This window comes from Harpia harpyja, chromosome 5 (assembly GCF_026419915.1).
Source record: "Harpia harpyja isolate bHarHar1 chromosome 5, bHarHar1 primary haplotype, whole genome shotgun sequence".
In the NCBI taxonomy this organism is placed as follows: domain Eukaryota; kingdom Metazoa; phylum Chordata; class Aves; order Accipitriformes; family Accipitridae; genus Harpia; species Harpia harpyja.
This window is the reverse complement of record NC_068944.1, coordinates 26,887,948-26,911,827: the sequence shown is the minus strand read 5'-3', so window position 1 is coordinate 26,911,827 and position 23,880 is coordinate 26,887,948. Positions and strand designations below refer to the sequence as shown.

General features: G+C 38.8%; 1 protein-coding gene across 3 annotated transcripts in view; it reads right to left on the bottom strand.

Annotated features, from left to right (window-relative positions):
* The window catches only part of GREB1L (GREB1 like retinoic acid receptor coactivator), a 145,202-nt gene that overhangs the window by 44,312 nt on the left and 77,010 nt on the right, over positions 1-23,880 (bottom strand). The window contains exons 3-11 of one of the 3 annotated variants that reach the window (XM_052787420.1): positions 23,531-23,702; positions 23,122-23,319; positions 14,433-14,609; positions 11,522-11,698; positions 9,447-9,569; positions 5,855-5,989; positions 3,796-3,933; positions 3,340-3,459; positions 1,453-1,590 (exon numbers count right to left, since the gene is read on the bottom strand). In XM_052787420.1, coding sequence (XP_052643380.1) covers positions 1,453-1,590; positions 3,340-3,459; positions 3,796-3,933; positions 5,855-5,989; positions 9,447-9,569; positions 11,522-11,698; positions 14,433-14,609; positions 23,122-23,319; positions 23,531-23,699 — 1,375 coding nt within the window. In that variant the 5' untranslated portion in view covers positions 23,700-23,702. The remainder of the gene's footprint in view (positions 1-1,452; positions 1,591-3,339; positions 3,460-3,795; positions 3,934-5,854; positions 5,990-9,446; positions 9,570-11,521; positions 11,699-14,432; positions 14,610-23,121; positions 23,320-23,530; positions 23,703-23,880) is intronic. The other 2 variants (XM_052787421.1, XM_052787422.1) reach the window with 2 other exon arrangements.

Here is a 23,880-nt window from a genome sequence, read left to right as displayed (position 1 = left end):
TCCTGACCTTTAAATACAGATTCTCCATAATATGGTGTACAAAAAAGAAAAATCAATGGAAGCAAAAGTACATTGATCTTAACATTATAAAAGCAGCATAAGTCACACTAGCATTGATTCAGCCACTGTGGCATTGCTGTGATTGATTTCACTTTTTTTTGCCACGTTTCCATTCTGTTTTCATAAACAGGTTAAATAAACATCAACAACTAAATTGATGTTCTGTAAGGTAAAGCACACGAGCACAGGCTAACTCCTCTTTTCCTTGAGAATGTTTTCGTTTTAAAAAAAATTCCACACAGGTTTTGCCAAACCCATCCATTTAGGTACATCTGGTTCTGTACTATTAATAGGACACTGTTTCTCAGGGCCACTAACATTTAGCCTAACTGAGGACTTCATTGGCAACTCTCCAAGAGCCTAAGGGCTGCATTCAATTTGCACTTAAGCTGATGACTGTAGGCACCCTTGTCTTTAATAAGGAAGTGTTTCTCTGAAAACCGTTAAAGCACCATGCTAGAGCTTTAGAATAGGCTTCCAGAAAACAACGCTAAGCAAAACAAACTAGAAGCGTAACCCTGTCCTTGATGGATTTACTAGTGTAGATGGCCCTGTTAATTCTCTGGGAATTGTGTGTATTAGGCTTATCTCTGCAAGTGAGGATTTGAAGAACTTCTCCGTTTCTTCAGCAGTGATAAATTATTCCATGGATTGTATTGATAGGCATGTTATGTTAACAGTGAAGCTACTTTATACAACCATCTGTACTATGCTGGACTGAGAAGAGATCTAGAGTCAAAAAAATTACTCATCAAAATTTTGGCAGTACTAGCTGACCCGTCTTTTGTTATATAGTATGCCCAAATAGCTCAGGTTGAAAGTGATATACACATTACGAGTCATACTTTTAAAGTAAAAGCAATGTTTTTCTAAGGGTTAACAATATACTTTATACAGCTAAAGGATTTTAAAAGCCTGATCTGTTATCTCAGTTGCTTACAAGAAGTATGGACTATAAAAGACGAAAAGTTAGTTATGATTTACTTCTGATTACTCAGTTCAAATCAGTTTTCTGGTTCTCATGCAGAAGCTTCAAGATCTGGACTATAAATGCTGCAGGAAATATTTGCTTGTTTTGTAAGTTGTTTACACTGGAAAGCTATTTTCACTACATGGAGATATTGCTGTTGTTGGACTGTACAAAACTTCAGTTTGGCCAGACATTTTGTATAAATTTGACGTAGTCGTGACCCGTTTGCAAATCAGGTTCTCCAGAAATCGCTTAACTTCTGATTTTAAATGTTGAGCAACTAAAGCAAACCATCCATGACAAACTGACTTTGTATTGTACTGAATGCCAGAACCAACAAAAAGAAATCAAAAAACCCCTTCTCCTAGGGGAGCATGTATTTGTTCAAAATGCAGCATTTGATTCCCCAGTGTAAGACTTACCTATCAGAATCACTGGTCTGACTCCTGAGTTATTCAGCAGGTTTTCAGGAACTATTACAGTCTCCCCTGCTGGGATGGGTTGAGGCTGTAAAATTCCAGTTAGCATGGATTGAGGAACTGGGACTGACAAAAGAGGCTCTATAAAATAAAGAAAAGAGAAGCTTCCATTACTAAAAGGCTCATACTGTGATTTGGCCGTATGAACAAATAAAAAAAAAATACTGCAGATCACTAACTGTAATAAAATTCAAAAGGTCTCTGCATTTCCTGCTATAGTTTTAAGTAATTTAAATTCAGAGCCTATATCCTCCTGTAGTCCCACCCCTAAAATAAAACTTTTTCTGACCACTGTATTGTTGGTGGGAATGAGAGAGAAAACACAGGTTTGAATATGCATCTTTAAACAAAGCCAAGTACTATGCCAAAAGGCCACCTCTAAGATGGAGGCTATTTCTCAATATTGCCTCTCAATTCAAGGCAAGAGACTGTTCTGACTTCTGACCTAGAACATATGTAGATAAGAAAAACAAAAACAGGCCAAAATCTCAAAGCTGTCCTTGGAGAGTTATTACAAGAATAAAAACTAGGCTTTAGTCATGAAAAAGCAAGAGCAGCTTTCACACGTAAAAAGAAAGTGCAAGAATTTTGTAATCTGTAATCAGGTTTCAGCGTGAGGTCTGCTTCAGAAGTTTCTCAGGCTTCATTTGGTGGTTTGTAACAAATTTTTCAAACAATGCCATCAATAGAAAAGCATCAAAGGCAGCATGAATGAATGCATGTGTTTTAGCAGTGGAAACTGTTTATCAAACAGAAAAAAATACTATGAATGACACATGGAAAATGGAGTACACAGAAGAGGTAGTAGATTGGCAGAGACAAACTCAACAAAAAGGGGGAGATTGCCTTATATCAGGTATCTTCAGCAGGTCTCTGAAGCTAGAAACCTACAAAAGCTGCGATTGATTTGAGGTGCTCAAGTAGTCAGGCCTGCACTACCATGTAACCCCCTTCTTCCTATAATGAGTATCTCTGAAAATTCATTCCAAAATATCTCTAAACCAAGCCCTCCAAGGCAGAGTTAAAAATACATTGTGCATGTTAACAAATGGCTTTTTTTCTTCCTTGTATGTTTATTCTCTCACTCTATAGAGACAGGAATAAGTAATTGTTTATTCCCCTTTACAAAGTATGCTGAATCCCACAACTGAAAAGCGCTTAAATAGTGAACAGTTTTACTAATAGTTATGTATAAAGAGGTACCTACATGGAAATTGATGAGTATTCACACATACATGTAATTAATCCTATTTCATATCATGATGTTACATATCCCTCCTACAGCTTTTCCATGCACAACAGATATTTGGTCTCACAAACTTCATGCTTTTAACAGAAGATGACCTAGTGGACATCAGTGTCCTCTGTTAGACCAAAGTTATATAAAGCCTTTTTTCCAGTGCAGGAATGGAGTGTACAGTTTCTGTAGCATGCCACACCAGACAGACACAACATCCAAGGTGAAGGCTAATGAAAATCCTTGAAATATGTTCACATATCCATACACTTGTACAATTTTAGAAGAACTGAGTTACATTTGGGGGACTTAGATAGCTTTGGATTTTTATTAATATTATTTGCATCTTCCTTTCCTTTCTCTCCTTCAACAGTTTCATTTTCCCCATGTTCCATCTTAGATTATGGCAACAAGGACCAGACAATCATGTGTGCTTTTCTGGGGCATCTGAAAAACTCTCCACAGTGTCCTTAACTACTTCAGCAAGCTCAGTTATGTTTTCTGTGCAACGCTTAAGAGAAGCAGCATAGGGCTACTGGTCTGGCTGACTACAGGTTTTTCCAAATGACGTCTCTGTATTATTCAAGGTTTACCTGTTCTTGCCGAAGGCCGAACTGTAGGAACAGGTACTGCTAAACCAGGAGGTGGGACTGGGGACCCAGGAGACCATCCCCGGTGACGTTTCTTTGGTGGTCCAGAACTGGACATTGATGCTGAGAAGGAAAGCAAAAAATAATTCTAAACCCATCCTCCCAAATGACCAGATTCCAGCCCACGTTTCCGTTTCACACTGGTGTTTAGCTGGTATCACATCACAGAGCACCAGAGGTTTACACCTAGATTTACACAAAGCCAGACTATGATGTCAAAAACGTTGTTACCTGTGTTAAAAAGTACAACATTATCATTAATGGTCGTGCCAAAAGCCAAATGGATCTGTAAAGACTGAATTGTAGAAACAGGTATGACGGGAAGAACAACAAAATCTCAAATTTCAGTCTCAACAGCCAGTGCAGCTTAAAATAAAAGAACAGAGAGGTTTTCTTTACCTTGGTCTCCAGCTGCACAGCCAGGACTTGGAGATGTCGAGGGAGGCATTGGCCGAGAGGCTGTCGAACTCAATACATTATTTCTTCCTCCATTAGCGTTTCCATTAGCAACATCAGTGGCACGCAGTGAAAGAGGAGCTGAGTATAATAAAATACAGAGCATGTGGCTTGAGACAATCTTGAAAACAAACAAACAAAATAATACAGCCACATGCAGACACAAAAGAACAAGGCAAGATGCGTGACTGAAAGAAACATACTCCAGGGAAAGCATGAAGTGTACTTGACAGAGAATAATTTGGGCACAGGCTGCAAAATCCTAACCTTGAAATGAGGTCTCCAGATTTCAGGGTGGGGAGGATAGGTGGAAGAAAAAAATCCAAAACAAACTCCACCAAAATAAAATAGAAAACTACAAACAAAAAAAGTTATTGGGAAGTTTGTGACACATTTTTTTAGATGCTGAAAATTTTAAAAAATGCATATCATTAATTCAGTTTATAAAGATTTGTAAGCCACTTTGGTGCATCTATATATTTTTCTCCCAGTTGTCCATGTGCCATACACAGTAATTCACTACGTGGCTCTCATCTAAAGCCTTAGCAAAGGAGGCTGGACAGGGAAGATGGGGCAGTTTCCTGTAAAGTATACATGGTCTGAGCATTACTGAGGCAAACGATGCTTAGTTTTGCTACCTCTGCCTAAGATGATCCTTCAGTCCCAGCAAGACTGACACCCTGGCAGGACCCACTATATCCAGATCACAAAATGAAACTACAACAATGGAGGATCACAAGAAATTATCCTCACACTTCTGAGCTCCTTCTTATTATTTTTCAGAGCCTAATTTTTGCAGAAGAAAAAAAAAAAAAAGGCACAAACTGCATAGAGCAGACATGAAGCCCAGTGGGGACTACAGGTCCTTGCCATTATCTGCCAGCTCCATAACGATTTAGCCCCCAGGAACATACTCCAGGAGCAACAGCAGGAAATGGTGCAGCAGCTTGCTAATGTCAGCTGCAATAGAAAGCATTTGAGATGTGGGTATTTGGCTTAAAACAATGCAACGTGGAACTCTCCAACCACAGTCATCCAAATAAATTGAGGCACAAGATTCTCAGGTTGCCAATTAGCAAAATTTTAATAACATCACTTGCCCATTGCAAGCTCCCCATTTGTACTCTGAGTCAACTATTTGGTATAGACAGATATGGTGGATGTGGGTCAGTCACAGAAATGGTTGAAATGGTGTGAAGTAATTTCAGTGCAAGAAAAATTCTCTTACACAGGTATGGAGGGGAAAAGGGTATTTTACACAAAGAACTGTTAAGGATTCATCAGATACAACATAATAATATTATGTACATATAACAACATACATTGTATAAAATAGCATATATAATACATCATGTATAAAATGTAATGTTCATGTGCATATATAAGCCAAATAAATTTGTATTTTTTCTTATTCAAGCATACTTCCCTGTAATAAGCAAGATGGGTTTTTTTCATTGCTTAAAGGACTAACCAGCTAATGTAATAAACAATCAGAATACCACAACAGAGTACCAGCGAGGGATTTAGATGCCACAGTTGAGGGTTCTAATTATTAAACACACAATACAGAAATAAATAATTAAAACAGCACAGATATTAAAACGCCTTTAAATGAGACTAAATTCCATTAGATGTATGTGGAGGAACTGTACCTGTTACAGATGCAGAACAACACACAGCTCTCAGTTACTGAGGCAAGAATCAGTGTGATATCAAGAGGTGACTTCTGTGCTCTTTCAGATATCTTAGGAAGTGCAAAGAGGGATATGACATGCACTTTTACCAGAATGTCAAATCTGAAAGCCAAGGTGTGGCTTAGTTTGGGGACAGTAATGGCCATGGAAAATTTCTGTTCAGAGGACCACAAGAATACAAGAGATTTGCAGAATGCTAGTGAATGTTTTCCTTTCCTTTTTCCACCAAAAAGATGACTCCCTTATTTCTTGGCTGTTAAGCTGGTAATTCCCTTGGCTCTCAGCCATCCTGGAAAGAAAAGCCATACCTGCAGAAAATGCCTTTCCTACGAGCTGTACTGACAGAGCCAGAGGTTTCACAATGTTCTTGTTCCGGGATGGGTCTTGAGTTCCACTTAAGTTAACAGCAGAAGATGATTTTGCTGGACTGAATACTGAAGAATCTGAGAAAAGAAGTTATTTAATTAAGTAATGATTAAAAATTATATATATATGTGCATGTATAATTTGTATTACATACACATGAACAGTCATACACATTTATCTAAACTCATGTCTGCATGTAATGCAAACAATTTTTTTACACTCCTAAGAAATATCCATATATCTGTATTTTTTAGGAGTTGTAACAAACATTTAACTGGGCATTTCTATAGAATTTTATAATCTACTGAACCCATGATTGATCTCTCCTACAATATTTTGCATTCACATACACTCAAAAAATATTTTAACTGCAGAAAGGGCTATGTCATTGCTCCTCAAAATACCCCCATGGGATGGGCAAGTAAACACAGTTATCCCATGTTACAGATGTGAAAGCTAAGGCAAAGAGCTTATGTGACTTGCCCCCAGCAAGCATAGGGAATAAGCACTGGAATAAGTTGCCTAAAAAGGTTGTGGAATCTCCATCACCTAAGATTTTCAAGAACAAATTATTGAACCTCTGTCAGACACAGCTGAGCTTGACTTAGGCCAGAAAAAAAAATTATCAAATACATAACCTCCTTACAGCACTACTGTCTAAAAGGCTATGAAAAGTGTATGTCCATTTATAAGTCTGGGTAAGAAATGAAGGGTATCCGAACCCAAATTCATTACATGAATTAACAAACAGCAACTCCTTAGAGCACTTTACCAAGGCTGAAAAATATAAACCTTATTTTATAGATGGATAAACTGAAGAACAAACAAATTCTAATACTTGCCCAATATTAAACTATAAATCAGAACTGATTCCAAACCTCTCAGCATGTAGGCCCCTACTTTAACATCAGGCATTTAATATCCACAATTTACTTCAAGAACAATTCAACATTTGGATGCTGATACACTTACAAATCCAAATTCTTAACAGGAGTGAAAGAATATTAACTCAGCATCTGTCCAGAAAGTAGTTTGCAACAAGCAGGCAAAGTAGGCTAAGTTCACCTACAGATGTCCTAGTAAAACAGCCAGGTAAAGAAAACAGAAGGCAAAGACCAACTTGATCCACCAACTACAGTCACCCTCAGGACACACACCATTTGGCAAAAGAGGGTGGGAAGGAGAGTCTGCTTTGCCAGAGTAACTGAGATGGGGAACAAACACAGAAGCCTCTGCTGCTGCCGCTCCACCAGAAAACCTTGTCCACATTCACAGGAAATATGCTGAATGGCTATCAAAATAGACCACCAGGGTCAGGGGCTTTGGAGGAAAACACTGGTGTGTCATTAAATATGATGTAGCAAATATGCAGTGTTCAAGTTTTCCTCAAAGTAAACTGTCCAGAAGCTTTGGGGTTTTTTCCTCTCTCTCTAGTTCTAGTACATTTTCTTGAAATTTTATCTGTGAACACAGATGTGGCTGGTATATGTTTAAACATCGCACCGGTACCTAAGCAGAACTTGTAGTACTACCAGTTATTAAAATTGTTCATCTTTCTATTGTAAAACACTGTTTCTAGTTGCTTAACACCCTTTTAACACCTGAAATGAAGTTTTCCCTCGTGTGTCTGCCTAGAACTGAATTTTTGATACTGTCCAAGGTTTCAGCCATTTTTCATTGCCAGTCACCTCTCCTTTGCAATGGAACTGTATCTTCCCACACCATTTTGAAAGCAGAACCTGACACTGGACTGCAATGTCATGGCCGCACCTTACCGTCAACTTTAACTATGGTATTTCAAAATTCTCTTGTGCTCTAATTTCTACCACAAAATTACCATTCGAATGCGATACTCTTGAGTGTGCCCATAACTATCTACCTACAGGTATATTCTAGAACTTAGAGACTGAACTGCTCACTTACAAGGGCAGAAAACAGAAATATTTACACAACTTTAAAAGGAAAAAATAGGTATGAGTTGACAACAAACTGAAAACAATTTCAGAAAGCAACTTGCTAGTAAGTAGTCCTGTTTTAAAACAACTGAGAAGTCAACTCAAAGTACAAACAGCTATGCAGAGCCTAGGAGAGAAAAAGTCAGACCTCCATCATAGGTGACACATGTCAGAATTCACGCCACTGAAAAAAGGTGCTCTCGCCCCTTCTCCCGGTCACAGGGGATTCATATGTATGCATGTGGCATTATCTTCACTAGAAGATAACAGCAGAAGGAGATGAAAAGGTTTTGACAACATGACCTAAGAGTACAAACAGTGACACACAGAAACACCAACCAGACTGAAAATCACAGTGAGTGATAAGGAGAAAGCAGTATATAAAAGGTGTATCTATTAAATTGGCAGGTACAATAGAAGACAAAGTTGTGTAAATACTGGATCACTTGCTATTTCAAATAAATAGGTTCTCATGCATCTGCACAGTTCTCAAGCCAGGATCTAGAAGCCAAGGGATCATGCAATGAAACGCAGATGTGATTAAACAACACTCTCATTTAATTTTAACCAAAGCCTAAAGCATATAGCTTCCTAAACAGAGACAGGGGTGACCACCTGGGGAAAGTGTCTCTGAACATACTGATCAGTGATTACAACCTCATAAGAATGCGTATGTTCAGCTTTTGTTTGTTATTCCTTTTTAACATACTTTGTAAGTGGAAAAAGTATTTTAACAATCTTGTTTTTATATCTGCATTTCATTCTTCTCTAGAGAAATATATATTATGGTACATACATATCAACCAATTACAACAACTAAGAGAAAGTATTCTCCTGGTTTTAATTTTTCAAGAAATAGCACAGACACAAAAACATAACAGCATAGATGAAGATGCAATAAAGCAATGAGAAAAAAAGCTCAAAGAAAAGCACCGTGGCTATTTGCAATAAAGAAATAGATAAATGAAATTAAGATGCTGCTTCTTTGTCAGCCAATGTCTATTTGATTTTTACAGTTTCTCCTTGTTTAAGTATGTCATTAATAGTTTTCTAGAACAGTTATGAGATGCATGTTAGCTCACATAACAGAAAACCACTATATGTGTATGGGGAAATTGCTATTCTAAGTACACTCTTGTGTGAAATAAAATTTAAATAAATAAATAAATAAGCAAGCAAATAAATAAAAGCTGCCCCCCTAACCTGAAAAGGAGATTATTTTCCTTTTCAAGACAAATAGTCTATATACTACATAAACACCTCCCTCTAAATGTGTAATTCAAGTTGAGATCCACAAAAAATTAAATGAAACAAACACAGGGAGACACAGGATCAAATAAATTAATCAAAAGATCTTTTAATACTTTTTAATCAACTACTCTTATGAGGACTATGCTAACCTTCAGCCTCACCTGGGTCTTAATCTTTCACAAAGCAAATTTTAAAAGGCATCCTCCCTGCTGTAATCTATCCACAGCTTGAGGTAAATACCCAGTTGTTTACAGCATCCCTGAACCACCGATATCTGAGGTAACTTACCACCCCCAATGGTTATCTTTATAGCACTTTCAGCTCCTACCTGTCTGAGTGAACCCTGATTTGTATCCATTAGCTGATCCACCCTCTGGGGTCGTGGACGGTGACACCGAAGAATTTGGTTTAGCAGAGAGGCTAGCAGCAGATGATTGCCTGCTTCTACATTCTGCAAACGAAGCAGCTACAGTACATATTAACAAGGCCTGCCTTCCAGTAGGAAAGTTCAGCAACACAGCGGCAAAAGGTGACAAAATGTTAAAAGCATACATACAGCACGTACAACAAACAGCGGCAAATGGCAGCATTCAATGAAAATACGGCTCTTGCAGTTTAGTCAACTTTGTCTTCTAATTAAGAAAACCTCCCTGGGGGCCACTCAGAGGGCCAGGCAAATACAGACCAGATGCTGCAAAATGGCAAGAGCCTTCAGTTCGCAGCTTCCAAGAGATTTGAAAGTATTGGACGTATCCCAGGAAACACTCAGTGACTTCTGTGGCACAACCTTTATACAAACCGTCGTATGTTGCCCTTTAAAAGGGGAAATTGTGCTGAAACCCAGAGTCTTAGTATGCCTCCACAATGCCTTCAGGGACATCTCAGCACTATAAGTGTATGTCTGGATGAAAACTGAGTTGAGGGAGGAGAAAGTCACCTTAAAAATCACACATTAATCCATTTTTAAATCTGAGATCTAATCAGGTTTTGTTTGAAGAGAAGGGGGTGTTTAAAAGAATTTCTCTTCTTCTAATTAGACCTTTAATATAAGTAAAGGGTGAAGGGTTACGAGATGGATGGTAGCAATATGGGGATACAGCCTATCAAAATAATGCCCATGAGGTCAATTCTTGATCAATTTTCTAAACTTTCATGGGTGCTCAAAACACTTGCAATCAGCATATAACCAAAAGTGACCCCAGTATCTGCCTCTTTCATGCGTTACTCCTGACTGCATTTACCAGGACACACATGAACCCCAACTGCATGAGCATCAGGGACAGGTTCCAGAAAAAGGATTCCAAAAGTAAAATAAGGTTTCCTTTTTCTGTATTTGGAACTTCGCTACCAAATTAAATCTTTCTGTAGTATCTGTGAAAAATGCTGCTGAAGAACATGTCTACTCTAAAGCAGTAGTTAATTATACTTGCAACTGAGAAAAGCAGCTAAAGCCACGATCCCTTTGAACCACTAACTGATACAATACTATAATCACTCATACAGCTCGGTGATAACCATCTCTTTCTGGTGTCATGCTGCTATTCACATGAGGATGTGACTCTTCAGATGTGTGTCAGTCCTCCTGTGGAGCTTCTCCTCTCCTCACATCATCCTCTTTGGAACAACAGGCACCAGATCGAACTCTGTCTTTACTGAGTGAAACCACAGCTGAGAAAGACAGGCAGTCTGCATATATACCAACTTAGTAGATAGTAAGGAGAGAATGGTTTACCTACTCAAGTCTTTGCATGGCTCTAGCTCCAAAAAACTGCGTCCTTCAATAACAGACCCCATGGCTACCTTGGCTTGGGGTCACAAATGTAATCTCTTTAGCACATAGCAATATTGCACAAGTTACTGTGGTAGAGGGTAAACCAAAGTGTAAAACACACTGTAAATGGCAAGAGTGTGCAAGATTTCTCCTCTTTCCTTGAGATCAGTGACCTGAGCTTTCTTAATCTTATGGCGTGCTAGCTATCCTCAGGCATTAGACTGATTGAACTGCACCTGCTGAGTATCAGTAGAAAGCCAACGTTGGAGCCCTAGCTGTGAGTCACCTTGCTTCAGGCACAGAAAAGAATCAGCAGACTGAGCAACCTTATTTCTTCTACCAAGATGGCTGCACATCCTAGGAAGGGCAGATTTAGGGCTCCCACTGAAAGTGCGGGGAGATGGAGGAAGGCCATTTGCGATTGTATGGTTACTATTAAGACTTAAATAAATCTCTTTGGGAAAATCCAGACGTCAGTAAAATCAGTGGGAGTTTTTCCTTCAAGCATTAAAGAAAGTAATCTTCTACAGTTCCTTTTGAATGCATACATTTTCAATTGCAACTTTCAATTTTCCATTCAACATCAGACTAATATAATAAAAAACCCCTAAGTGAATGGGCACCTTTATTACCTTTCCAGCAAATAAGGGGTCCCTTTGACAGTACACCTTGGGAGCTTCTTACTAGGTAGTACTTTAAGTGCTTCTGCTTCTTTGGCTGAGTGGTTAATTTCAGGTTGATATGATTGGAAAACTCTGTGAAGTACCGAAATCCTCTTTCTCCACAGCCTATACAATTCCCAGAAAATCCTGGAAGAGTGAAGCAGAAGATATACATACAGATTAAATGACTTGTACTATCTGCTAGCAATAAGGCCACTTTAACCTACCTGCACATCCAGTTCAGAGAGACTGGAGGCCTCCATCCAGACAGCTTCAGTAGATGCCCTGCACAGCACACGTGTGTCAGGAAGCAGCCAAACACAGGCAAATTTTAGTCTTAGCTTTTCTGAAACTCTTCCATCTTTCTAGGTCATGCTAACTTATGCCAAAATCCTACCACCAATTTTCCACTCTAGGCAGTGCAGAGAGGAATAACTACTTGGCAGCAGGAGAGCTATGATGCCAGGCTAGGAAATTTCCATAAGGAAAAAAACCCAACGCAATCAATTTTTTCTACATTAAAAATCCATGGATTCCAAGCTACATGCATCTCTCAAAACAGTGGCTAATCCATAGTAGCCACTGCAACTTCATGTGACTAAAATCAACCTTAATATCTAACAAATTTTCTCTGGGGTTAAACCACGACAGGTGTCAAGATTTTCATGGCAAAAGTAAGGAGTGCTTCAGAACGTTTTTAAAAACCTACAACCTGTCATGAAAGTAAGAGACTTAGGAACAAAGGTAGAAGACTGCTTTTCTGCAATGTTTCCAACATGGTTTCACAGAAGGGGGTGAAATTTTGAGTTGAGGTCTGGAGGACAGGGTCCAGACTGAGGACAGGGTCCAAACTGAGGATTATAAGCACCCTTGATTTCCAGTGCCATTCACAGCTATGTTAATGGGAATGTTGCACATAGATGGCACCGGTCTAATTTCTCCTAGAACAAAGCACGCGGCATGTTCTGAAATGGGCCTGCCTTAAAATCCTTGTTGTTTGAATAAGCCCTTTATTATCTCATGCTGAACAACTAAACTCCTCTGGCTTACTTGCCACTCCACTCACCTCTGAATTGCTTTCAACCCTTAATGAAGAAATACTTTATATTCTTTCTGGAACATCAATAATGATTTATAATAGTGCTGGGCAGATTAATAGCTAGCAGAATGCTTCATTTTTCTTTTTTTCCATTTACTAATCAGTTCAAGATCTGTAACAGAACCAATTTTTCATCCTCACTACTATCCTTATTTTCCATAATGCCAAGCACCTTGGAGAACACTGGTTCCTACAATTACCTGTCAGCCAAATTTGTAGTTTTATGAAAAAGATATTCAGTCTTTTTGACAAAACACATTTTCCATAGAACTCTTATTAATGAGGCCGTTGTCTTTAGCCTTACTGTGCCTCATTATCATCTTTTACCATCATGTTGCAGAGGATGCCAAGAAGTAGATTTCTTTATCCTGTTTCTCCTGGGACTGAATCAGTCCTTCCCTTCTCCCTTAAACCCACAGGAACTATTGGTGCATCTCCACTGTTGTCAGAAACAGTCATCAGGGTCTCACAGAGCTACCAAGTCAATTCTTTGCTCATAGGTACGAGTTACACAGGCCTAGAGGCATTTAAATATGTAACATCAGCAATGCCAGAGCAGAGATGAGAGTCACTTAGCTCATTATCAAATGATATCAGAGATAATAGATGGATACAAAGCTGGGGGGGGTGGGGGGGTGGGAGGAAGGCTTACCAACAAAGACAAGTAGTACCACATTTAATCAGACTAAACACCATCTGTCTATCAGATAGTTCTTATTGATCAACTCTTGACACTTCCCCTGCTCAGTGGGAGAGAAGGTCCTCTGAGGATGGTGGTATACACCAGAGTACCCCATGATCCCACATGCCCAACCGTACCCAGCAAGGGCACATCACACCACAGCTCCTATCTAACTCAGGCCAGTGGGATTTCTGTCTTAGGTCCAAAGGTTTACAGTGTGTAGTAGCATATTAAATGGGTTTAAGGGATAAATAACATTAAAGCACCTAAGTACAAAACCAACGTGCTTTTAATAGTTTTGCAAAATATTGCTGGTCTGGACCAGAATTTGAGCAGTATGGTTAAATCAGGGTATTTATGCTTTATTGTAATTTCCTCCCTGTTGAAAGGTCTTTCTGAATATATTCTAGGCAGCACAATGACCAGAGGGAGGAAGGAGAGAGTAAATTCAAAACAGGCTAAAGGAGCCAAAATACATTAAATCACTTTTACTGGCCTGTTAAAATGTGTACCAGTTGTAAGCCAGGCAGGATATCTAGGTGCACATACACCTGTCTTCAGTTACCAAGAAGCGTTCTTGTTTTAAAATTTAAAGTTCATAAATGTAACCATTATGATGTAAATGTTTGGGGTTTTTTCCCCTATGTATTAGATTTTGAGAAGCAAACTGCCGTCAGAGCTCCTATTGAGAACAATGTTCCTGGTGGAGCCAAGGGCAGAATTTGTCCCTTAATCCACAGAAAAATAGAGAGCTCATCTTCAACAGTGGCATGAGCATATTTCTTCTTAAATGAAAATGCTGTAAGCATCAGTAGAGATAAAGAGTATGTGGATAGTTCGCATTTAGAATGCCAGGGCTGCAATTGACTTCTGCCCACACAGAAATCACCGAGCTTCAATTGTGGTTAATTGTGGAATCAGGGACTTGTTGTAAAATGGGCTTTTAAGGCAGGTTCAGCTACAGACTTAATTCAATAAAAACAAGCCTCTCCTCAACATATTTCTAATAGAAGGTCATTAGCTGAAATTACTTTAGATAATTTTGAACTGACCTTTTTCTCTGAATTATTATGGCATGATTAAAAAAAAAAATCTCTTACCTAAAAGTGCATTTTTTCCATGATCATCTGGCAAAAACCGCTTGTCAACAGCGCAGACTAGAATGTGCTCAGGAAGGTTGGGAGATTTGGCTCCTACTAACAAGAAGCCTGCTGGGATATCAATTTGCTCCATGCACAGAGATACTAACCGTAAATCCTTGCCTGCTTGACAAAAACCTAAAAAACAAACCAAACCAAATGATAAATCTTCAAAAGATTTCATCTAATTTTTTTCTTTTTATCAGTTACAAAAGCAAATGGGGCTTCACAACTTGATGCTGAAACTGGGGGTTTTAATATATCCTTTTCAAGGGAAATAGAGGAAATGGAGATAGCATCTCATCAGATCCACTAGCTCAGGGTTTCAGAGACAATAGATAAACATTATTTTAAAGAGATCCTGAACACATTCACGCAGAGAAGAGACATAAGTCTCTAAAGACTAGATATCAAATGGCTGAGAAACTCAATTTTTCAAACACATTCAAAATAAGAAGGGAAGTTCATGATTTTATAACAGAAAACAGCTCTTAAAACATGCCGAAGAGTATTTTTTCTTTGCCAAATTTATTTTACAGTCTTTTCAAGAGAACCAATTTTGTCTTTGTTGCTTGTAACAGGCTGGCAGTTGTACATAAACCTCACTAAGTAATACAAAGGAATGATAAAAATTGTTGACTGAAGTTTAATACTGACTACTAAAGGAAAAATATTTAAAAATCCAGTTTTTAACTTGTTTATACATTTTAGGAGTTCCAGCAAGTAAAATATTCACTGGTTTTAGAGGTGTACACCATGTTTTCTTTAAGTGTCCAATTGAGTCTCTTGAAGTCTCAATAGACTGCATGACTTCAAGTCTCCAATTAGTTTTTTTTCCCACCCAAACACACGTATGCACACAAAATAAGAACATAATGTTGGTTCTTGTGCTACTTACTGGTCAATGTAAGGCTAAAGCCAGTGGCAGAAGTGGGCAAAACTGGGGACTGGAGAGAGCTTCTGCTCTTCCATGTCCTGCAGTGAGCAGGTGGCAGGCTGGGACACACAAAAAAGTATGGCAAGGCAGCCCAGAGCTGTGGCCAGGCACTGCAAGGAGGCCATTGGGAGCTCAGAACCCAGGGTGAGCTTGGCCAAGCAGCCACAGTGGGGATTTTCAAAAGGTTGGGTAGGATAGCTTAGAGCAATTACGGGACCTCTGGAGGTCCAGCTGGTCCAATCTTTTGCTCAAACCAAAGCCAGCTTCAAAGTTAGATTCTTTTGACTAAGTAAATTAAAAACAACATCCAAAGACTCTTCCATTAGTTTCAACACTGGACTTACAGGGATCAAAATCACCCTTCACTTTTTTGTACAGCTCCACCATATTATTTTTATTGAGTAATTTCTACTTTCAAGCAAGGAAACAACAGGTATACAAGAAAGCAACAGTCATGTGGCTTCCTTCACAGTAAAGGATATGATCACACCAGGCTTTTTGATTTCCCTTAGGCAGAAGTCAATGAAAGCACTACCAAGTTTTATGAAAAACCAGACTCTTATGTTGCGTTCCCCTCCAATTCTCACTTCTCCAGCTGCAACATCAGTGCTACAGTCTGGCCTCACACATCTCCCAGCAGCAGCTGGCAGAACTCCCCCCCCATTTCAGGATATCCAAAGACATCACACGTTTATCCACTGACCATCTCTTGCTACAGCCTAACATAGACAACACATGCATGCATCTGCATGAATCAATACTTCAGAATAAAGTAATTATCACAATAATCCACATTATTGTTAAAAACAAACATAACAAACTAAATTTGAAATTACTGTAGTATCTATTAAGACTTCAGGTATTAATGTATATTACTTACATTTAATTTAAAATATATTCAAGTAGTCCATAGTTGTTACAGAAATTGTAAGGAAAAAAATCAAACCACTGGAGAAAGACACTGACTAAGCACCTGGAAACACAACATGATCACAACTTAACCAAGAGCCATCTCAACCTTTTATTAATATGTGTGTCTGCACTACTGTGCAAAACCCCATAGTTTAAACCTTCAGCAAAAATGGTGAAAGTTAATGGGTTTTGTTTTTATCTCAAAACTGTACCAAGCATAGAGCATGCACAAAGTGGAATGCACAGAATCAGCTAGCATGAACTTCCTGGCAAGCAGCAACTTGCTGAAAACACAGTCCAACACAGGTTCAGTCTTGTGCCTACACCCACAATCTGCTGAACCAGTTCTTGGCTGAATAGTTTCTTCATTTATTCAATCAGTTCAGTTCCAGCAGCAGCTCATTTGAGCTGAAAGCTAGCTTGGATTCACCCCTCACACATGCCTTCTTCCAGCCAATGAATTAAAGTGAAGTGCCTAAAGTTTTTATTTACAAATCAATGGATTATAACAATAACTTACCAATAAGAAGTTACATATGTTTTAGGGGAAAAGCATTAAAACCACATATTTAAAACAAAAATTATTCTTTTCTGATTAGATGCAATATGATTTTAGTATGTTAAACTCTTTTTAAGGTGTATTCCTCAGAAACATATTGATCCTAATAGAATAGAAGGCTAGGTACCAGGCTAAGTATTATCTAGACTTTTCAATGTAATTTAGAAAGAACCAGTTGCAGATAAATCTAGGAAGAAAACTCCCTTACATTCAAAATAGAATTTGCTTATTCAAATGTTTATGCCATTTGGGTATTCTGTCCAGAATTTTCAAAACTGACCTTAAATATTTAGGCATTCTGTGAAATCTGAGTAGCTGACATGCTTAGAAAATACCACTCTACATCTAGACTTAAAATAGAAAAATTACCCACTGCTGACAATGTGGGCAAACAGGAAATCTGTAGATAAGGATTATGAAACAGCAAGAGTAGCAAGATTTCAAGACAGATTTAAACCTGTGCTTTTACACAATTACTCTTTAGCCTTGTTTCTACCTAAAAATTTTCAGGAAATGCCCAGAAGCACAAATCGTGACCAAGAAGAGGCTTTTGAATGAATTTTTAGCAATGGCAATACAAGGACACCGAAGAAAGCAGGATTTTGGTTGTCAACGTTGTTAACAGTTATGTTTCAATATAGACTTGCTTTCAGAAAGAGCACACAACATTGATAGGGCTGAATATCATATGAGAAACTTAGAGCCTCTTTGGATGCTTGAGGGTTTTGGTGTCCCAGTGAGGTGAAGCAATGCTCCAGCACTCCACAACATCTGAGACGAAAGCAAAGACTCGGCTATTATCCAGGCTAGGAGCAAAACAACTTCAGCTACACTTTGAGCAGCTGCACATCGCCATTCTACATGAATCCCCAGGCCAGAAGGCGCAGGAAAACCCTAAGAAACCCATCACAACATCTTAACAGGTTTATAAGTATTACTCGGTAACATCTTAGCAGTACCCACTGAAACAAACTGTTGTATCTCAGTCTGCTACCACAGGCAACAGCAGCCTCTCATCTGAGATACTGTTGATCTCAATATATTAAATATTTCCCACCATTTAGGATATGTAGGACTAGTACTGTAGAAATGCTGCATCCTGCCTAATCTGCAAACAATACCTGATTTACCCCCCCGTATCGTCTTTTACTCCACCCAAAGTGCTCTCAGATCCCTTCCATGTTCCCCTTCTTCCTCCTTGCACAATCTCCTCTGGCATCCTCCTCTGCTTTGTTTGGCGACATCTCTGGATCAGAGGTATGTATGTGTAGACTGGCTAGCCAGCACATGCCTCTGTAATGTTCAGGCTGTGTAAGAGGAGAGCTATAATTAATTTTCTGCCCCAGGGGACATTTGTCTGGGGACACTGATGTCATCCAACCAGCTCCTGAACTTCACAAATCTTGCTGAAATCCAGTACCTTTAGGATCTCTACATCTCTGCCAGAAGTAGTGGAAAGCAGCTACCAGCTTCCTGACAGATGGGCAGCAGAGCTCACAGGCAACTGCCAAAACCTTGTTTTCTGAGGGAGCGAGACAAGTAACAGGGCTGATACTAAAAGGTTTCCTCTGGCTCCCCTTCTGCGGAGGGGAAAGGGATCCCAATGGGTGAGCAGCAAGAGGGGGCAGCACAGCCAGACCCTCAGACCCTCTGAGGGGTCTCCTCTTGTTTAGTCAACAGCTGCAGCAAGGCAGCCAGGGAGAGCTGTGGAGCTTGGCCAGGTACAGCTGGGGCTCACTTCCACCAGGAGATATGGAGAGAATGCAAATCTGCTTCTGTGCAGTAAAAGTCTTGAATTCTCCTTCAAAGACATGTAGATGGTATACTCAAGAACCCTTCATTATCCTTCTTAACCTTGGCTTTTGGGGCTGCAAATCACTCTTCCAGTTTTAAGTTCCTGCTGCTTTTTTAAACTGAATGAGAGAATTCCACCCAAGAAACATTGATTTGGAAGCAAGTAACTGACTGTGGGGAGAAGAAGGAGGGATTAACCCCTTTCTCTGCTACATTGTCTTTTTCTACCTAGCAAGCAACACAGAGACCCCAACCTTATTTTCTTTTCTGTTCACCATGATTTTGCATTGATATTTAATTGTTAGAGATAACATTTCCGCATTAGGAAAGAGAAGACATGATGTCTCTGTACAAGCAGAACTTGTGCTGCCCATGTTTAAGAATTAGAACATGCAAAATCCATTTACATTTCATAGCTATTCATTCATAATTGAGCTTGCACCTAAATTTCTATGTCAAGCAGCACTTGACTGTGCATGACTCTTAAGAAGAAAGAATGGCGCTTCAGTGTCACATTGACCTGCGTACCTTTTAGGGACATCTAAGTATGAAGAAGAGAAAACTCATGAGCCACTAAAACAAACTAGCTTCGCTTTATGAAATTGTTTACCAACATGTAACTATAAAAAGTAAAAGCACACAGCTGAGCTGTTCCATTAAAAAAATCATCTTCCCACAGGATCTCAGCTTTGTTTTAAATAAAGAACAGGCATTTATATTCTGATTAGAGATTTGCAAATACTGAGAGCAGTCACAAAAAAAAGAATAATTAATAGCTTTTACAGATATTATCTGCTTTTCTTTGAAAGAAATTTATTCGGTTTTGCTTCTGAGAAGCACATTTGCATTCTCCAACATCACTTCATTTAAATTAATCCAGTCCCATCTTCCTGAAAATTAAAATGTATACCCAAAACTGTCAATACCTGGAAGTGCTGGAATCTTCTTAAAATGAAATTTGTATATATTTTTCCCTTTTCCCACTAGTAACAAGAAGTAGTTTCAATGTGGGGTACCAGCCCCTTGTTGTACTGCAATAAATGGGGTATTTGCATAAGGAATTAGCTTCCAAGAATTACATATGAATTACTGGTCACTGTCACTTGCTATTGTAACTTCACAGTAACTGATCAGGTGTTAAGTACCTGCTTACCTAATTGTTTCTGAAACTACCTTGGCCCTTCTTTAAGCATCAGGTAAATTGAGGATTTACTAACAAAAGAAAGGTGCTACTATTTTGTTTCCCACAGCTTGCATAAAATGCTATTCTACAAATTAGAAACAGCCTCTTTTAAAGCTACAGCAAACATGTGGTTCAGAACAGCTTCTTGTATTATTTTGTTGCATATTTGAGGTACCTGTATGAAAATGAAGAATCATATTTCTTGAAACCTTATTTTCATGGAAGATGTAAGTTAATTACAAAAATTTGTGTTGAGCAGAAAAAAAAAAAAGCCCCTGAAAATAAGTGAATCCCTTTTACGACTCATACTAAGGATCAATAGCAAATGCAGTTACTCTTTCCAATGGAGAAACAAGGAAAACTCTCCTTAACAGGAGAGTTAAGGGATCTAATATGGCCAGCTGAGAAGGAACCTCCAACAAACTGTCACTAGTGAGGCACTTGTTTTTTTTAAACCAATGAAAAAAGGCATTAAGATCTACTTTCTGCACTCATGTGACTGACAACTCAGCCATCTAAATAAAAGAACAAGTCACCACAGAAAATAATATGATGGTTATGGCATACATCCTGAATTCAGGAAAAGCAAACAGCACAAATACCTTAGAAGGGAAGAAGATTTCACCCCATCTCTACTAAAAGGTGGGGGACAGTTTTTACAGCAAGCGGAGCTATGAACTGCAGTTTCTAGTACCAATGTTTTGCTGTTGGATAAGCAATTAAATACATGCTTAGTTTAAAGCATCCAAACACTTACAGTGACTTCAATTAGTCTATCAGTATTCTTTAACTTTTCCTAATGTTATTTATCTTTGTAATTAAATAACTAAGATAAGGGATGTAAACAATGGCAGCAATCCTGTCTTACATCTCTGGAAGGGCATATTCATGAGATGAAAGATGAGCTATCAGATTAATATCTTGCTGAGATATGGTCTGCAGCATGAATGTTGGGGAACCTGGGTGTTTTCAACACTTATGTAAAACTGTCCTAACAAATTATTAGCAGTGTTTAAAAATACGGATTTTCCTTTCCTTTTCCAGATAAAAAAAAACACTGCTCTCTTAAATCAGCTTCTTGAGAACAACATTGAAGAGCGAGACAGATTTTGTAAATTCAGAATGGTAAACTTGACAAAGAGTAATGAACAATCCTAAAATTCTGCAGATGTAACATAGGAAACTTTCTTCTAGGGTCCTTTGATCATAAGAGACTTATGGATAAAAATCAAAACACAGAACTACCCCTAGAAGGTCACCTTTTTCCAGGACATACTAAAAAGCATAATATTACATATATACATGAGCATACAGTTACACATATTATGTAACTATAGCATAACTAGGCATAACCTTGTGACATGCAATACGCAGCCACAGCATAGAGGTCTGCATTGCAGTGGGTGCTTGAGAGCTAAGCACCTCCTTGCAGTGCTATGTCAGGAAGGGCAGCCTTATGAAGCAATCCTGCGGTGGCAAAGGCACTAGCAAACATGGAACAGTTTGCATGTGGATGGAAGGTCACCTCTCAAAGACACAGACATTTATCTGCAAGCTCACAACTAACATTTTTGTCTGGACGTGCAATTGCAACCAGGGATTACCAGAATGTGTGATGGAGACTGAGAAAGATCTCTTGATGTCATATAAAAAGCTCTTTCACAATCAAATGCATGGTGGCCTTGGAGCCTGATAAGTTTTTCAGACCTACTCCTGCTACTGGGAGGCTGGTCCAGAACTGTGTCACAAATAGTTAAAGAACCCTAAACCTTTAACCTGAATGCATTCACAACCATTTTATGCATCCATTACACTTCCACAGGGCGCTGTTGGCGTGACTGGCTCTTCTCCCTCCTTAGCGTTTTATTCTTGGTATGTTTAGAATGTGTAAGCATATGCCATCTCAGCTTTTGTCCTGGTAGGCAAAGAGCCTCATTAGATAGAGCTCCTTCCTCTTACCATCCTGTTGGTTCTCCTCCACATCCTGCCCAGTTTATTTTACATTTCTTTAACAGAAGTGATCAGAACTGCTCCTGCTCTCCACAGGAGGTTTTACAGCCTTTATTGATACTTGTCCTCAACTGAGAATACCTTCCTAGGAATACATGATTTTATAATTTCTCCTTCTCTCCACCAATTTACAAGCCTCCAAAGGATAGCAATCCCACTTCTGTGTGATTAACAAATTCTCCCAACAATATTCCCCAGCTTCCCATGGTAGCCAGTAGCCTTTCTATTCTTTGTGTTGCAGGGAACTGGTGGTACATTGTTACGGAGGGTAAATATGCTCATGTAAGCTGCATTTGGAAGGGGTAAAGGCAAAAATGTCAACATTTGCCACTAAATACCCCCCAAAGATGTCGAAGAATTACTGGTGATTAGTGCTTACTTCTGTCACTGCATATAACCATACACTACTGTAAGGTACAAAACCATTCTACAAATTACAACTTTTTATGAACTCTGCACAAGGAAGCCCATAGTTCAGGAAGATATTGAATAAAATGTCAAGAAGGGCTTGGGAAAGGTTTTTTGTTTTCAAGTGTTTGAGGGAGGCAGGGGGATGTTTTTAAGGGAAGCACATCTAATAAATATGAATAGAAGTTAAATCTTCAGAATAGAACAATTATGGGATAAGATGAACCAATTACATCAAGTTTACTTGGTCCAAATAGGTATATGCATAATGATCTTACCCTTTCTTTAACACATTTAAAACCAAACAAAAATAATACTGTCAACAATTTTGCTTATCTTGAACAACAATCAGGACAGCTCAGGTTAAGCAAGCAATGGCCAGCAGACAGGTGGGGAAGACAAAACAGACAAGTTTCTACTACTATCCCTCTTATCCCCTTGGCAGCAGAAGGAACACCAAGTCTCTTCTCCATTTTCTCTCTCCAAACTCTTCCTTCTGCCCATGAAAGCAACTAAATCCAGCTTTGCCAATGTTTCTGAGAATAATGGAGGGACAGATTGAGAACCAGCTGTACTGATGCTGACTTAGGTAACTTCTTTGAGGACAGTAAACCAATGATAACCACAGAAAATAAAGGGCTTTCAGAAACTAACAAAGTGCCACAGTCAGTCTTAGACACTGCTTTCAAATAATACATTACATTTTATGTCCTGAAAGAAGTCAGATTTAAGGCTTTGACTATAAAAGGTATTTCCATTCTAGTTCAAAAGTTTCTAATGGTAGAGAGCGAGCGTTACACTGAGGATTAGTTGTAAAGATCACACAGTAATGAAAATGGATACCAACCATCAGTAGTGCAAGACCCTTCCGGGGCAGGTTTTTGTGAATATGGGATTGGTGGACTGCTTGAATCTGACATGTCTTCATCGTCCTCTTCGTCTTCCATTTCATTAACCGTTTGGTTGGTAGAAAAGTCCAGGTTTCCATTTTGTGAATATCGATGTACTAACTCTTTATCCAACTCTTCTACCTTTGGCTTCACATCTGAGAAGAAGAAAAAATAAAATAAACTTTTCAACAGAACTTGCATCTATCTCCTTTTAAAATAACCAGCATGCCATTCTTTCTCTTTAATGAGGACTAAGATTCAAATTTTGTGTCACACAATGAACTACTTTGCAGTTTTTGGTTTTTTTAATGAAATGCATCCCACCCTATTCTCACACAGAAAAACAACAATTGAAATGTGCCATACTTTCATGGTTACCTTCCGGCAAGAAAGGAGGCTGGTCAGGATCCAGGTACAGCTGTGAGAAGATTGGCCGTGGGACAACGCTGCTACATCTCAGAGAAGCTTCTATAGAGTTATGAAGAGCTTCTTCAAAACGGGCAGATTTTAGTTGCCCTGCATATGAATTCCCCATGATCTAAAAAACAAAGAAAACAGCTGATAAGGGGGTGGGAAAATGCATGTGTAAATGCATTTACAAATGAAGAGTGAGGTCTTGTTAACATCCATCATGACAGTGATATAAAGTTAGTAAGAAAGTATGCTGTGAAAATTACACCTCTAACTAGTATTACATGTTCACATTTTGCTCTCAA